This window comes from Mizuhopecten yessoensis, unplaced genomic scaffold, assembly GCF_002113885.1.
Source record: "Mizuhopecten yessoensis strain PY_sf001 unplaced genomic scaffold, ASM211388v2 scaffold11181, whole genome shotgun sequence".
In the NCBI taxonomy this organism is placed as follows: Eukaryota; Metazoa; Mollusca; class Bivalvia; order Pectinida; family Pectinidae; genus Mizuhopecten; species Mizuhopecten yessoensis.
Window position 1 is genome coordinate 623,926 of NW_018408920.1, and position 16,729 is coordinate 640,654.

Sequence of the window (16,729 nt, forward strand, 5' to 3'; positions counted from 1 at the left end):
CGTTTCTCGTGCAACATGCAGTCAGCTGATTTCACAAACAATGACCAGTTCATATTACTACGTATAGTACCGTTTCTTAGAAGAGCTATCTCTCCTTCTCCAAGATAACGTAGTTGCGAGAAATAATAATAAACATTACAAAAATCATAAATAGTGCACAATTGTACTTTTATTATTATTTTTTCTAACTTAAAATTATAAAAAGAAAATACTTATAACATTGTCATATTAAATACTGACTTCCGACTCGCAATCGGTTCCTCGTGGTCACGATTTTTCTAACACCAAAACATCCGGCTGGGTAATCCCCGTCACATCAACTTGCACATTAAACTCAAAGAACCTTGTAATGACACAGGGCACTTCATCCACCAACTTATCATCATAAACATCTGCAGGTTTCTTTTGGTAAACAGCACGTTCAACGGCTGTACATTCAACTTCAAATGATCTATATGCCTACTGCCGTCGGGTGCTCGACTGACGAGTGCCATGGATGGTTACTATGGTGACCGATGATTTGAAATAGTGCGGACATAAACTTTTTTAAATATGTAAAATGCGGTGTTTTATGCAAAAACAAAAACAAACAAAAAACATGAAATAAGATCAACTTTCAAAAATGAAAGGAATATAAAGTGTTGATTATTATTAGATTCTAGATATATATTTTCGTTTCAACAAAATCAGCTGATCGGAAGAAGTCGAACATTTGAAGTTTGTGTGTAGGCTAGAGTTCTGGCTGGTCCTATTTATGGTTTTCTGTCCGATACTTATATTAAAAATATGTCAAATTTACAAAAAGTGTGGTAACGTTTTTTCATTGTAGTTTATCGTAACGTAAAATATAAATTGAATGGATGTTTGTTCATGTACATTGCGGCAATGAATAGCAGTAGCTGATCTACATATCTTCTGAGGAGCCCTTACACCATGAAGTCATTCTTCGAATTCGCCACAGTAGTGTTACCGGTCCATCAACACAATAAGGTCATGCAGGGCCACATGACCGTATCGACGGTGAATCAGTATAGCAATACAAGCATACACAGTAAAGCGATTTGCAGAGAATACATAATAAGCTTTTAATAAAAGATTGTGATTACTCGGATGCAGTTCAAACAGATACAGATAACACGTTGTCTGTGACTGACAAGATATTGTCATCAAGATATAATCGCAGTAAATGTATTCCAGGATATGCCAAGACTGTCCATGAACATTTACTTGCACACTTTTTATCTGTATTTGGGTATTCAATGGTATGTTCTGTCGGTTAAAATCATGTCGTCTATAATGACTGCAGCGTGCACTAATTTAATTTTCGGTCTACAGTCTATCAAAACATCGTTTTTGGTCTTGGTGTTAACGTTCGCCCGAGCGAGGAAGGTTATTGGTTCTGTTTCCTGACCGACACAAAGTCTTTAAAACTGGAATTTGCTGCTCAACTTTAAAAAGGAGATGTGGTCAGCCAGATGTCCGTGTAATGCGACTGTGTGTGTTTTCCCGCGTTACCGTGTCCTAATACAGGTTTACCAGGAAGGCCAGTGAACCAGGCGGTTCCCATTGTTATGTCACCCAATGGGCATTATACCTACATTGTGAACTTTCCATTAAGACTAATTAATCTAAATCAGGAGTAATCGATTACCATGATAGAATTCAACCTACATTAATAGGACTCTTGCATTGGTAACCATCAATATTATTAAACCTCAATTAATTGATAATCTCTTTACAATAAAAACTCGTGTTTCGCATTAGCGCTCAAGTTCACCCGGTCATGCAGACGACAGTGGCTTAATTGTTTTGTTATTGCGATATGAAATATTTATGTCTTTACGGAAACACAATTCTGTGTTCTGCTCGATTAATCATGTTTTACGGGAGTCATTAAGTATTATCCCGAGAAACAAATAACAATGTTTCCTAATTAACGGCACTGGTGCATGGATAGCAACACATTCACGCTTCATCTGTCCATCGTGGTAAAAATCATTAAAGTTCGTGAGTCGCCGTGATCCACACCAATAGGCTTGTGTGGAAACCGTACCTGTTGTTTGGATCATACCATTACTATACAGACATAGTGGCACTAGGATGACATTTTCTGCTGAATCTCAATAGTTGAATTTTGAGTCAGTGTTAGATTTTACCTAAACGTGAATTCTGAAGATCATTCGCGACGATAATATGTTGGTCGGTCTACTTCGTCCTCTGGTTGAGGCTACAACCCCTTACAGCACCATAGGAGGAACACGATTTGGTATACAATGTCGGCCTCGTCAGGATTTCATATGTTGGTCGAGAGAATCCAAGACAGACGAACCAGAATGATATCCTTTAACAGGAACCTCTTCCCCGACTGTTTTAGAAGACGTTATACTTTAGCACCAGATCGATGCATTTGTATCTGGGAATGTTGAACAAAACGTCATCCCTATTTGCACCACTTACATTAGTTTTTTATTTTAATACGGGTTGGTGTGTTATGCATCCTGAATATGTAAAGCATTTTCCTGGGTGATAGTGCTTAACGCAGGTGTGGTACCCTTTGTATTGTCTTCCTTGTATTTCTGGTTAGTAGATGTCGGTGATACGCTCCTTTGCTTTGCAATAAGCAAGCACAAAAATTCTATCAGTTCTACAATAGACAGAATGCTAGCTCCCAGAAACATTCCCATCTGCCCGCCAACATTTCCTACAAAAGTAAGGTAATTATTTGATAAATATTAGAACGTTAGAACAGATAAGATATGGGAACGTCGAATGATAACAATTCTTCTAACATGTGGTATTGATACGTCCCTCTGTTAACATTATGTCTAGATTCCTTTGAAACATTGAATCACCAGAAATACAAATAAATGAATCACTTACTTGAAAAGCAGTTCGTAGACGCAGAAAGAGAACATGTTCGTGTATTAGATACATTGTTCCCATAACTATTCAGTTATTGTTCTTTCTGAATTCAAGCGTTACAAAACTGTGCGAATTAACAGTTACTGAGATTCCATAAAACTTCTGTAAATCTGATATAAAGGTTTACCAACACAATGTATCGTTTGTAGTCGTGTTTGTCCTACCAGGCGTATTGATACGTGACCATTTACGGAGTATTGCCTTTGTGTAACTCGAAACATTTAGTCCGCCATTGTCCACACAATTTCTTAAAAACAATATAGGATGTGCCACTAGCTATTACCCAATTGAACAGAAAAAACCCAATGACAGACGTGTTAGCGGTATTTTGTGTCAGTGTGGTTCTATCAGGTTTGTATTATGATGATGCCCTACAATTGGTATTAATTCCCACTGCTTCATAGTTATACTTTACCGACAATGTCGTTGAGCATCTTGGCAGGCACCTCTTCCACGACTGTCTCAGACAGCGAGTTATAAAACAACGTCAGGTCTATGAAGTTGGAGCTAGGAATATACAACAAATTGTAATTAGACAGCAACAAACTCTGCTGTTGGTCAGCATCCATTTTTTTTTTTTTTTTTTTTTTTAAATTACGGTCAATCTTATCAAAATACTGTTCATATTTCATTAGATTGAAGACAATTTAATCGTTGACATATTAGTATTGTAAAGGAAAAAGGCATGTCATGGAAATCAAGGTTCAAAGTTGTTCGAATTGTTGGGTTTCCATTTCCCTAGCTTTTCAAAACTTTTCCTGGTGTAAAGCGACCGGAAAAATAAGACATAAAAAGAGACTAGATTGGTAGAAATAGGAGAGGCCCATGAACCTTAACGGTCACCTGAGTCCTACAGTATTTTTTTTTTGTTGTTGTTGTTGAAAATATGTACCAATTTGAGTAAAAAATAGTTAAGTATAACGTTAACTTAAGTTTGTCAGGACCATGCGCTGATCATTCCTAGACCGAGTTTAAGTTAAATCGGCCTATTAGAACTTGTTTTTAGTTTGCAATAGTTATTTTCAAAATAGAGGCCGTGGCAGCCAAGTTGCATTTCTGATCGACCCGAAAAATAACAACACTTTGTCAGGACCATGAGTCGATCATTCCTACCAAGTTTCAGTTCAATCGGCCCAGCAGAACTTGACTTTAAGTTTGAAATAGTTTTTCAAAATGACGGTCGTTGCGGCCATATTGGATTTTGAATCGACCCGAAAAATAACAACACTTGGTCAGGGAGATGTCAGTAACCTTCCCATGAAATATCAATTAAATCCCTTTGCCAGTATTTCAGCTCAAGTTAAAAATGTAAAATGTTAACGGACGACGGACGACGATGGACGAAGACGGATAGAAATAGGTCACTTGAACTAAAGCTCAGGTGACCTAAAAATGACAATGGTAATTTGAAATAGGTTGTCATGTAACCATCGTTTCAGTGTATATCATTAAGCTGCATCATGCATCTGGAATACATCTGAAACACTATGTCATAAGCGCCACATGTAACATAAACTTGGCGATATGAAAAGACCATTCACGAAAACAAACATGTTTTCGGTCTATTTAGAAAACTGTGTATAAAATGTGCATATAGCGGATGTATACATGCATTGTACATTTAAAAATATTCAAAAGGTACCCGAAAATTTTACACATATATAAATCTGTTTCAATCTGGAAACTATTTTGTATGTACAATTCCGTCTTCTATAGGTAAACAAAACGAATAATATATACTGACTAAAAATGTTGTCAAAAGTATCGGAAGTAATAAAATATCAAGGTCCAAGATACAGGGCCGGTATTCATGAAACCGTTCTCAAGCTCAACCGTTCTCAAGCTCAACCGTTCTCAAGCTCAAAATCAGATTCTGTGTCCAAGCATCATTTCTTTTTACCGTGAAAATTATTAAAAAATCAAATTTATTAATGTTGTAGAAACATTTTGAAGAACTGTATGTTGATTTTTTTTATCTACTCTTTACTTTTCAAGGTGTAACATGATTTACGCAAGTTACAAAAATATTGGCTAATTTATGCTTGAACATGAGAACGGTTTCGTGAATATGAATCAGTTTATAATGAAATACAACAAGGATACCTTATATAGGATTTGTTAGGGAAAAAGCTGGCATTAACAAGTCTTTCGTTGACGAATTGAGAGCCAAAAGCAGCGTAGGATAATGACCAATCGTATGTGTAAGTGGTGCAAACCTGGGGACACGTCTGACATCCATTTCTTGCGGTCACCAGCTCAGTGAGGTTGTCGACATGTAAATCTAAACCATCATCACATTAATTATGTACGTGCTTAATCCGCTTCAAATTCGTTAATTATGAAAACGAGACATTTAACTCTGTCTAATCATAATGTTCGAAAAGATATTTAGTTTGGTTTATAAAATACTAATAATCAAGGTATGTAAGTGTGTTCTGGTGGAATATATATCGAAGATGAGAAAATCGAGGAAAATAATTAACGAAGCCGCTTGGGGCATGAGTTGATAACTTTTCCAACATTTTCGAATCCGGAGTATATATATTCCATCATAATTCACAAACATATGAAGAATGTAACTGAAGTCTTTTTCGTGGCCACCTCAATGTCCATACGCCTTTGACCATGGTGACCTAGATGATGTTATTATTTAATCTAGACTGTTCTTTTGCGCGAGCTAACGTTTGTCACGTGATGCCTTTATGTATTAATTTCAATCAATCGAATCAACTAATCTATCGACATTGCTCGTCAACACATGAAATAAGCATTTAATAGATTTACAAAACCTCTTCCAAATCAACGCGGTAAGTAAAACGGAACGGAACATTCTGACCACGTGTTTAGCAAGTTTTAAGTTAACCTGGAGGTAAAATCGCTTTTTTGATTGTTCACTAGCAAATCTTCAAATTCAAACAAAATAAAATGCGGGTACCCTCATTTGACAAATGAAAATAGACCCGTGACTCGCTTGTTTACCGGTACATTTGTGGGGGAGGTTTCTGGAAGTGTGTTGGTCTGAAAAAAAATTCACACACACACTCGCGCATGGTCTGTAGTCCAAAAATCCTTGGTTGTTAACCAATGAAAAGAGTCGTTACATCGCAGATCTGGTGTAAATTTGGCTATTAAATATTCTAGTTCACAGTGGATTTTATGGTTTAAGATAGCGTAATGCCCTAAGTTATAAGTTATAAGTCATAAATGCCATCTTGATTGCACATTACTCGATTGTTTGGGCATATGCTCTCTGTGCAAAGATTACAGAAAAAATATATTGACATTATATATGTTTATGTCTTTACGTTGCTGATAAACTTGCCTGTGATTGCCACGTAACAGTCGACCAGCTCGTCATGGTTACACAGTCTCTCGGAACCTGTGGAGGATGGATATTAAATACTACGACGAGATAAATCATTATAAGTCAAGTGAATTTCTAGAACTCAAATTCATAGAAAGAGGATAGTACAAGGAATGCCTCTTGCACAAAAATGTGTATCAGAACAACACTGCCATTTAGTCACAGGAAAGATTCAGTCTATAAAATCAAATGTCTGCTCACAGGCACTTACCGTTCTAAAAGTCTGACAAATAAATATAATTGCATGTGTCCATGAAATGTAAACAAGCACGAAAGGCAAAAGAAAGCAAACCGACAAATCGATAAAGATGTCGAAATGTTTGTTCTTCGGGACTAAAATCGGTAAGTTTTTGTGGTCTCTTCAAAGTTTGTAACGATTAACGCGTTTCCCTGTCATTAACACCCGAGATATAAAATATACCCAAGAGCAAACGCTATGCACAAGATGGCATGAAATCTTAATATCGTGACGTATACACAATTATTGCTCTTCTACCACTGAACATACGGGTTCTTACCACTGATGTAGTAATGTCGGCACGAACAACGAGACAGGACTGCGTTCAGGAAACACTCTGTCCAGCATGCCACACTGGAATACGTGTGGAACCTCGTGAGACGGTTGGCGTCACTCACTTGATCCACACAATTACCGTGAGGAGGGGGAAGTAATATTTTCTGGTGATAGGAAATGATAATCCAATAAACATAAAAAGTGTGATATGAGATTTTTTCACTTAATCTTACTTTATTTGTATACCAAAGTAGGCATCTCATCGTTGATGTGATATTGTACAAAGTTATATCAGCACTCGGGCCTCCGGCCCCTCGAGCTTGTATGGGAGTCTCGAGCTGATTTACGGAGTAGGAAACGGAAATGGTAATATGATAACCTCTAAGTATATTTCTGTTCAAATACAATTGGTAGCTACTGATTGATCAAATATGGATTAATTCTATGACTAATATTTTATTGCGTAAAACTGTTAAAGTAAATTTATTGTCTGTCTCGAATAAAAATATCAAGTTACTTGTATTGTTTTTAAAGATTCTAAAGGTAGAGAATGTTTGTTCACACTGACTGTGTTATATAAGGGAATCATTATGGAGAAGGCAGCCTTAAAACGGTCGAGTTAGAACCGGAAGGGCCAATGAGGAGCCAACATTGGGTTTGGAAAAGTTAGCGAAAGCTCCTAGATCAGAATGTAATACCGTCTATTGGACCGTCAGTAAAGATTTCAACTTAGCCAATAATATAAAATAATACTATTTAAAGTAGTTCAAGTGTTTGAGCCTTACAATTTCCGTATTCTGCATATTCTATTTGTGAATTAATCTTTCATTTATTCTAATTTGTCAACTACTTTGAGGATTAATCTTTCTCCTATTCTTCTCTGTGAATTAATCTTTCTCCTATTCTATTTTGTGAATTAGTCTTTCTCCTTTTCTAATTTGTTAATTAATCTTTCCCTTTCCAATTTTGTGAATTAATCTTTCTCCTATTCTAATTCTGTGAATTAATCTTTCTTCTATTCTACTCTTTCAATTAATCATTTTCTTATGCTACATTGTAGGTTAATCTTTCTCCTATTCTATTTTGTGACTTTTCTATTTTGTGAATTAATCTTTTTCCTTTTCTATTTTGTGAGTTTATCTTTTTCCTTTTCTATTTTGTGACTTAATCTTTCTCCTTTTCTACTTTGTAGATTAATCTTTCTCCTATTCAATTTTGTGACTTAATCTTTCTCCTTTTCGATTTTGTGAATTAATCTTTTTCCTTTTCTATTTTGTGACTTAATCTTTCTCCTTTTCTACTTTGTGGATTAATCTTTTTCCTATTCTATTTTGTGACAATCTTACTCCTATTCTATTTTGTGAATTAATCTTACTCCTATTCTATTTTGTGACTTTTCTATTTTGTGAATTAATCTTTTTCCTTTTCTACTTTGTGGATTAATCTTTTTCCTTTTCTACTTTGTGAATTAATCTTTTTCCTTTTCTATTTTGTGACTTACTCTTTCTCCTTTTCTACTTTGTGGAGTAATCTTTTTCCTTTTCTCCTTTGTGAATTAATCTTTCTCCTATTCTATTTTGTGACTTTTCTATTTTGCGAATTATTTTTTCTCCCATTCTTTTTTGTGAATTATTCTTTTCCTTTTCTATTTTTATGACTTAATCTTTCTCCTTTTTCTACTTTGTAGATTAATCTTTCTCCTATTCTACTTTTTGAATTGATCTTTCTCCTGTTATACTTCTTTTTGAATTAATCTTTGTCCTATTCTACATTGATCTTTCCTTTATTCTAATTAGTCGATGAATCTTTCTTCTATTTTACCTGGTGAATGAATTTTCTCCTATTCTACTTTGTGAATTGACCTTTCTCCTATTCTAATTTGTGAATTAATCTTTCTTATTTTCTTCTTTGATAAACAAGCCTTCTTTTTTCTATTATACTTTGTTGTTTAATAGAATATTCCCCTACCTTGAGAATGAGGGAGACATTCGGTGAGGGGGAGCGGAATAATCTTTCTCCTATTCTACAATTTGAATTATTTTCTGCAGATTATTCGAGCCTTAATATTTTCGTAATAGTTGCTTCTTATGCATGTACATTTAACTTTGTATGGATCGAGACCATCGAATCATGAACGGACTATAACCTTGTCTCTTATATATCGATTTACCTTGTTCCTGAAAAGTACGGCTTCTGCTGACAAACCAGGACCCACCAGGAAACTGCGCATTAGCGGGAGCGGTGTCTCCGTCGGCTCATGCAAAATTACCTGTTTAAGTTAAAGCAGACAGAAATATTTAGTGTTAGGAATGTACATCACGATTCGTCGCTTTTAAAGTAAGGGAGACTAGTTCTTATATCGCCTTCAAACATTTAGATAAGTCAAGGCACAAATGTTCCGTTGTACGAGCATTAATCTTTGACTAAACGGTTGAGTTCCCGCTTGTCGCGCCGTTTCTTCGTGCGCTTGCGATGAAATCGTTTTATTGTAAGGTAGGTCGGATCACAGTTCACCAAAATAATGGACAGTCATTATAATTTTAAGAATTTATTTTTCAGTCATTATTATAAAGAGCGTATTAAACTTCCATTCACGCTCTGAAAGAAGTAATTTTTGTAACAAACATGAAACCCATGGTACAGGTAAGGTAATGTGATATTTGCTTTTTACCGTTATACCTTTCTGAAAGCTGTATTCTTACTAATTTCGTAGTATTTTAGCAGTTAGCAGATAAAGGGAAAATTTAAATGAAGAATAGGGAATCAAAGGTAAAAAATATGCCATATTCATAAAGTTTGTTCGTGTGAGTGTAAGCAGTATGATTCTGTAGTACGATTGAGACCAGTGCTGAATGACAGACAAACATTGTTAATTTCCGATTAAGGTTAATAGTGAGTAACTACGGACATTTCTTTCAACACATGCATAAAACGTGACAGGATGCCCCATACGATCAATCTGACCAAAATAATATCAACGGCTATCCATTTTGTGCATGTGAACTATCGCATGAAACGATTTTATTCCATTATTTTTTCTAAACCGCAATAAGGATGAACTCGACTTCCGTGCGCAGATTAGTGTAGAAACAACGGGTAATCCGTCCCATTACTTGTTACAGTCTTACTTGTTGTTTACCCTGGAGACCAGAAATAGCTCTAACATACCAACCTGAAACCCCCACCCCGCCCTCACGCAAACTGTGTGTGTATTAACTTCCTTGTGATATATACATTCCTACCCTTCCATTCCGAAGTAATTTTTCTGGTGGAAAAAAATTCACCCATCATAGATCATAGCATTGTTTTCCTATTACATAACGAGGCATTTGTTTGTGGCTTTTCCTTGATTTTTCAAGTGTCTTTTAAAAGTTTTTGGAAAACAACTTGCATAAGCTTGAAGCCTTTATGTTACAGATCAGCAAACAATATATACTTTTCATGTGGCCTTCGCTTTGTCTTACTGACCTTAATACCTGATTGCAGTGTTTCTGGGAAGAAGTAAAGGTGCTGTTCAATGTCAATGACCACCCGTAGACCCCCTACAGAACCATACATCCGGGACTTCTGTTGGGGCAATACACCATTAAATGTGAAGCACATTCCCATGGGAGTTATGCTGGCGTCGAAAATATGGCTGCAATTCACTTGACGTCCCTCCCAGAAACATGACCGGAATATTTCCAAATTATGTGAATGGGCGCGCATACATTTGTCGATGTCGTCACCGGAAATAGACGTGCCATTGTTCGGACGGTGGATCGGTAGTTGGGCGTAGTGACTTAACTCGCTTTCGTGAAACATCAGGAATTCCAAGTCTGCACAATCAACAACACTGCTTTTCACTTGGTTTATATTGCATATGGTGACAGCAGGAAACTCGACATGTTTTCTCTTAGAAACATGAGTGCTCGTACGCGTCTCATACCGGAAGTACATACTCAGTTCGAGATAAGTAAATATTGATAGACTTGTAATCATCCCCATAAGCAGAATAATCCACACGCATCTGAAAATTGATAAAGTTATAGACAGCTTTGATTTAAAACAATAAAAGTAAAAGACCATAGTGTTACCATATTTCATTTTGTAATTTTGAAGATCTGCAACTGAGATTAATTTAGATATGTATAATTAGTATGGTAAAATGGAGACATGCCAACCATATTAATACCTTCGAATAAGACTTTCGTTGGCGGCTGCTTTGTGTAACCCATGGATTGTTGCAGACGAAAGGAAGTCTTGGACAACCACACCTGTAGAGGGCTTCCTTGATGTCTTCTCGTCGCTATTAGAGTTACTATTATCGGTTTCTTCCATGTTGGATATTAGACCTGTGGTCACTATGTAATGTACTGTAGTAATACGTCTTCACTAATGGACGAACACAGAATATTACAGAGATATGAACCAAACACGCTTCGCACATCGCTTCAACGATATTGATTGCAATTACAAACCTCACTTTCCTTTTTTTAAATAATTGATGAACGTCAGCGTAATCGTATGAGGTTACTACTCATATATACATCTGTATGTCGGTCAATCTTACAGGTGTCACTCGATTATCGCAATCATCAGTTCAAACCACTCAACTAATTGATTTAAGATTAATAAACTACTCGCATCATACATTAACCCATTCTCTAAAGACCCATTCACAATGATTTCGATCTTTGTCTAACCGTGTGTTTTCAAAACAGACCTGTTTATCAGCAAATACAACTTATTCAACATGCTTTAATCAATATGATGTGTTCATATTTCATATGTATTTCATCATAGGTACAAAGAATTACTTGGGGATCAAATTGCGAGTTAATTTCCTAAACAAGAGGCCCAAACGATCTGTATCGATTACCTGTCCATGTGCAAATCCTTTAAGAGTGCATGATAAAAGTGGATGTCTACGTTACGGTATTGGTTTATCGGATCAATAGCATTGATGTAATGTGGCTTATAATTTGCCGAAACTGATCCAGCTCATTTTTTTTCAAACCGAAAGCGGCGCAAAACGCCGCGGGGGTTTGATCTGTAAACACTTTGTCACTTCCAGTGCTTCCTCATGCGTGAAAGCCTTCTGGAAAATTAAGGCCGCATACTGTCTTCAAAAATATTATAGTAAACCCTACGATATCTGTAATTATTGCAGTTTTCTAGTGAAATATCATGAATTCTCCTTTTGATAAAAACATATCATAATGCAGTGAAGATATACGAAATATTTTATCTTCACATGTGAAGACGTCACTCTTAGAATGGTCCAGTCTGAACGGTACATTAGTTTCTCTGCGTAGATTTCCAGTTTCAAGTTTGGATAAAGTGACGGCAGAATAAGTGGTTGTGTTGTCACCTTTGCAGCATACAATATTGTTTTTACAAAACTACACAATTGATATCATTTTTGTCTGGAAATCTTACCAGATAATAGGTACATTGTCATTAAAAATATTTGTAACAAATATTGAGTGACAATATTGAGTGACAATAGTGCTTAAAGCAAAATTAATGACATTGACAATTTATAAAATTATTATAATTTGATAAATTCAAGTCTGCAGGATCCATTCCCTCGAGGTTCTTGAACTGTCAGTTAGTCATTTTCATTTGGAGTCCAGCAGCATTGCTGCATTTTCTTGTTACAGTTGCAAAATCTATTTATTTCCTATATAACATATTTGAGACTGAAAGTGTTTGGGTCTTCTGCCTTTACAGAAAGTAGTTCTCACACGAGGCATCTTGTTGCTTTTAATCTAACAAGCCGAATTATGACTCTAGACCTCACATTTCTTTCGAAGAAGTTTTTGACGTCTTTCACCTCTCTGACCTCGACAGTAGCTCAAGTAATTGTTATGTTCTCAAAGTTTGTTCGGCTCTATCCAAGGAATCGACCAACCAAATGTAATGACTCCATCGGGATAAGGAGTCGGGGGTTGGGGGAGAAACTTTATCATAGAAAGCAGAATAGAAAGCAATACGCTATTCTAATACCTAACTAAAAAGGTAAAACTATATTTTTTACTCTTTTTTTTTCTTCTAAAACTAAATGCTATCATTTCCCATAACATCTTTTGGATGCTTATCTGAATAAGTGTACCACCCCCTTTTGCTCAGTAGTTACAGCGTCCTTTATAAACAACATTTGGTTGGCAGCTGCATGCGCTGGGTTGCACAATATAACCATTATCCATACTTCTTATTGCATTTGTTGGAACCATTTAGTCTAGATTACAATGGCACCTTCATCAGACAAATGACCAATGCACACAAAGTTGAAAAATGTGTACGAGTTGTCCATATAATCAATGTCGATTTCGGCTACGCTGGAAACGTATGTACAATAGTTGTTATATATGTACCGATATGACTCAATTTAGCTACGCTTTGTTAACATTTGGTCATAGATTGCGAGAGTCTTTGAGCCACCTCGTCTCGATTTAGATGGCTTCCTTTATCTGCTGCTTGAACAGATTGCTCTCTCTGTCCAAAACTTTGGAGTTATTCCAGTCAATCACATGTTTTTAGCTCACCTGGCCCGAAGGGCCATGTGAGCTTATGCCGTACTGCGTCGTACGTCGTCCGTCGTCCGTCCATCAACTTTTTCTTTTCAACGACTTCTTCTGAAGAACTGGAGGACCTAAATATACAACATTTGATATAGCGCCCTATCTAGCTAACATAAGCCACTCTAAAGCGCTTTACAGTACACATATACATCAATTAATTCGTGTATACAAAGCGTAGCTAAATTGAGTCATATCGGTACATATATAACAACTATTGTAAATACGTTTCCAGCGTAGCCGAAGTCGACATCGATTGTACGGACAACTCGTACAGATTTTACAACTTTTGTGTGCATACGCTTCATTGGTCATTTGTTTGATGAAGGTGACAGTGTACATATTGTACTAGTCATCGAAATGTCACATAGATAATGTTATTGGTTGTGTAAAAAGAACTTATCAAAGCCCCCGTAATAATAAATCTTTAGAGTAGTAAACACCTTTATCTGGTGACTGCACTCTATAAAGTATCTAGTACTAGGCAAAGACTGATTGTGTCCAATCTATTTAAACTGATAACTGTAAGTAACTGATTATTTACCATGGATACTCCACAGAGAATCGTTATAAATCACGGTAGGATTTCACCTTCAATACTGAAGATCAACATCATCTTTTAAAAAGACATTTATTTCATACCGAAACCAGCACTTCGTGTCGAAGCGCATTTGCAGTGGATTCCGATTAATGCGTGAACCCTGTAAACTTTGAACCCCCATACAGTTTTATTCCATTCGATTCCATGACCTTTTTGACAATTTATTTAGCGTTAACCCAGTATATATGTACTTTTCTAACCGTATCATTGGATCTTGTGCGAAGAAAAAGCGTTCAACGAACAACTTCTTAAAACTAAGTATACATGAAAAAGTTGTCATCAAGATGGAATATTTCATCGAATTGAATAATAATACTTACATTGGAATTGTATTCTTTGTATTTGTGAGTTTCGTTTCATCTATGCCTTGTCCAACGGGTTGTATGTGCCCAAGCACCTTGGCGGTTGGTTGCAGTACAGGATTCACGGCGTTTCCGTCACCACTGACCAATACTATCAAATGACTCTCAATTAATGGAAACTACATGACACACAACAGTACCCCTACCTTACATCGGAGTGACTTTCAATCCATGCCTGTACTAGTTTCGTTACAAATGGCTCATTGCGAAATTAACACAATCGCAGATGACACATTCTTATCACGTGGTTCGTTGAACTATCTAGATCTGTCATATAACAACATTCCCCGTATAACTGACAAGACCTTTTTGGGGCTAACAAATCTGGTTTCCCTACAGATCAGCGGGAATCCGCATTGTGAGCTGAGCGAGAAGACTTTTGATAGTCTTTCGAATCTGCAAGAACTCTATATTGCCGAAATGGACTTGGAACGCCTTCTTCCTGTTATGTTCACAAATTTGAAACATCTCAGACTTTTGGATGTCCATGGAAACAAAATATGGAAAATTGAATTTGATTTTGGGGCTGTATTCCCGAACTTACAACACTTGGATTTATCGAGAAACCTTCTAAAGGGACTGCCCAAACGGTACAACGACACGTTTTCACATCTAACGACCGTCAAAATGTCGGGAAATCCTCTCCAATGTAATTGCGAAATACGATGGTTAAAGCATTCAACGAAAAAGGCTCTGGACCCTGAATATGCCAGTGACGCATTAGTTTGCTACGGCCCAGAACGTCTGAAATATGCTCCGATTTTGCGCGTTCCTGATTTAGAGTTTAAGTGTGTTGCACCCCAAATAGTCAATTGTACAACTGAAACGTACGTTGTGATGGAAACGTCATCCCTTCGGATGTGGTGTGAATTGGGGGGATATCCATATCCGGATGTGACCTGGACAAGATATGATGGAAAGAATGTAGAATTCACTTACGAAAACACTTCAAACTACTATGTTTCTAGAACAGGATCCTTGGACATTTTCAACGTCTCAAAGGCCGATGACGGTACGTGGACACTCGGTGCCAGCAATTCAATCGGTCAGAAAAGTCATCAACTGAAAATAGTTGTTACCCCCAAAACAACCACCACCACAACAACGTCAACAATAACAACAACAACAACAACCACAACCACAACCACAACCACGCCGACGACGACAACAACAACATCGACAACAACGCCTACACCAACCACATCGACAACAACGCCGACGACGACAACGACAACATCAACAACAACGCCGACAACATCAACGCCGACAACAACCACATCAACAACGCCGCCACAGACTACACCAACTACAAGTACTTTGAAATCTACAACCGCAAATACGATAGTAAGCAGCAGCGAGCATCAGTCAGCTAATGGGGGTACGGTAATCCATAAAGCCCCCGATCATGTAAACCCTAACCCGGCAAACATCACACCAGCTGACAATGACAAGACAGACGACGATAGCGATGAGGACAAACCAACTAATAGGACGAAAATGGAAGACGAAGACGGTGGTGGAATGAACATGATGATGATAGCAGGAGCTGGCGGAGGAGGTCTACTTGTAATCGTCCTCATCGCCGTCATCGTCTACTGCGTGAAGAGTAAGACTAACAGGTCGACAACAGGAATAATGACAACGCTTGGAGGCAGGAAATCTAGAACAAGTGCATGGGATAGAACAATCCATGGGATAGAACAAGTGCATGGGATAGAAAAATCGATGGGATAGAACAAGTGCATGGGATAGTACAAGTGCACGGGATAGAACAAGTGCATGGGATAGAACAAGTGCATGGGATAGAACAATCCATGGCAACACAAATAGGGCTGGTGTTACGACGGTTGACAAAGGTAAGAAAAACAACGCTGCCAACAATACAGATAAGAACGGGACAGTGACAGAAGATTCAATAGGAGACATATTAGCTATTGTATCAGTTGTTGTTGTAGGAAGCTTGTTACTGATCACTGCCGTGATCTCTGTTATCGTCTGCTGTGTTAAATGGAAGAACATCCGCATCAATGTTCATTCGGATCAAGCCAATCACTTTTCAGCGCGATTCTAAATGAACCTTTCATTAACTATTCATGCAGAAATTCCAACGGTGGTTGTGGTAATATATTAGTTCATTTTAAATGTTACTTTAGTATATGTATAAACGGCATATTAAATTAAGATATAAGTGACAGTAGTCCTTTTATACAGAATTTGTGGAGAATTATAAACAATATTCGCAGACATTCATTTTTATAACGAGAATACGAACAGCAGCGAAAAACTGATAAACAGCTGAACAATCGAAAATATTATAATAATACCAGGTATTTCAAAGTGTCGATTCGCTTGGAATAACAAGATGAATAATTAAATCAAGACAAACATTATGAACCTCGACAA

General features: G+C 37.0%; 2 protein-coding genes across 2 annotated transcripts; one reads left to right on the forward strand and one right to left on the reverse strand.

Moving 5' to 3' along the window:
* Positions 1 to 2,489: 2,489 nt before the first annotated feature.
* On the reverse strand, positions 2,490 to 11,120 carry LOC110440432 (acid-sensing ion channel 5-like). Its single transcript, XM_021483509.1, has 7 exons — positions 10,975 to 11,120; positions 10,269 to 10,809; positions 6,805 to 6,964; positions 6,245 to 6,301; positions 5,026 to 5,203; positions 3,338 to 3,429; positions 2,490 to 2,701 (listed from the first exon to the last, which is right to left on the reverse strand). Exons 1-7 carry the CDS (start codon positions 11,118 to 11,120, stop codon positions 2,490 to 2,492), a joined length of 1,386 nt encoding a protein of 461 aa, XP_021339184.1.
* Positions 11,121 to 14,521: 3,401 nt separating this feature from the next.
* Positions 14,522 to 16,060, forward strand: LOC110440433 (leucine-rich repeat and fibronectin type III domain-containing protein 1-like protein). Its single transcript, XM_021483510.1, has one exon. It carries the CDS (start codon positions 14,522 to 14,524, stop codon positions 16,058 to 16,060), a length of 1,539 nt encoding a protein of 512 aa, XP_021339185.1.
* The last annotated feature ends 669 nt before the right edge of the window (positions 16,061 to 16,729 follow it).

What these genes read in the sequence shown, in the direction of transcription:
- LOC110440432 (XM_021483509.1), bottom strand. Translation starts at nt 11,120, where the DNA reads ATGGAAGAAACCGATAATAGTAACTCTAATAGCGACGAGAAGACATCA. An exon ending in CCGACATTACTACATCAGTG is followed by an intron (nt 6,302 to 6,804) that starts GTAAGAACCCGT and finishes CATCCTCCACAG; the next exon opens with GTTCCGAGAGACTGTGTAAC. An exon ending in GATGCTCAACGACATTGTCG is followed by an intron (nt 2,702 to 3,337) that starts GTAAAGTATAAC and finishes TTACTTTTGTAG; the next exon opens with GAAATGTTGGCGGGCAGATG.
- LOC110440433 (XM_021483510.1), top strand. Translation starts at nt 14,522, where the DNA reads ATGGCTCATTGCGAAATTAACACAATCGCAGATGACACATTCTTATCA.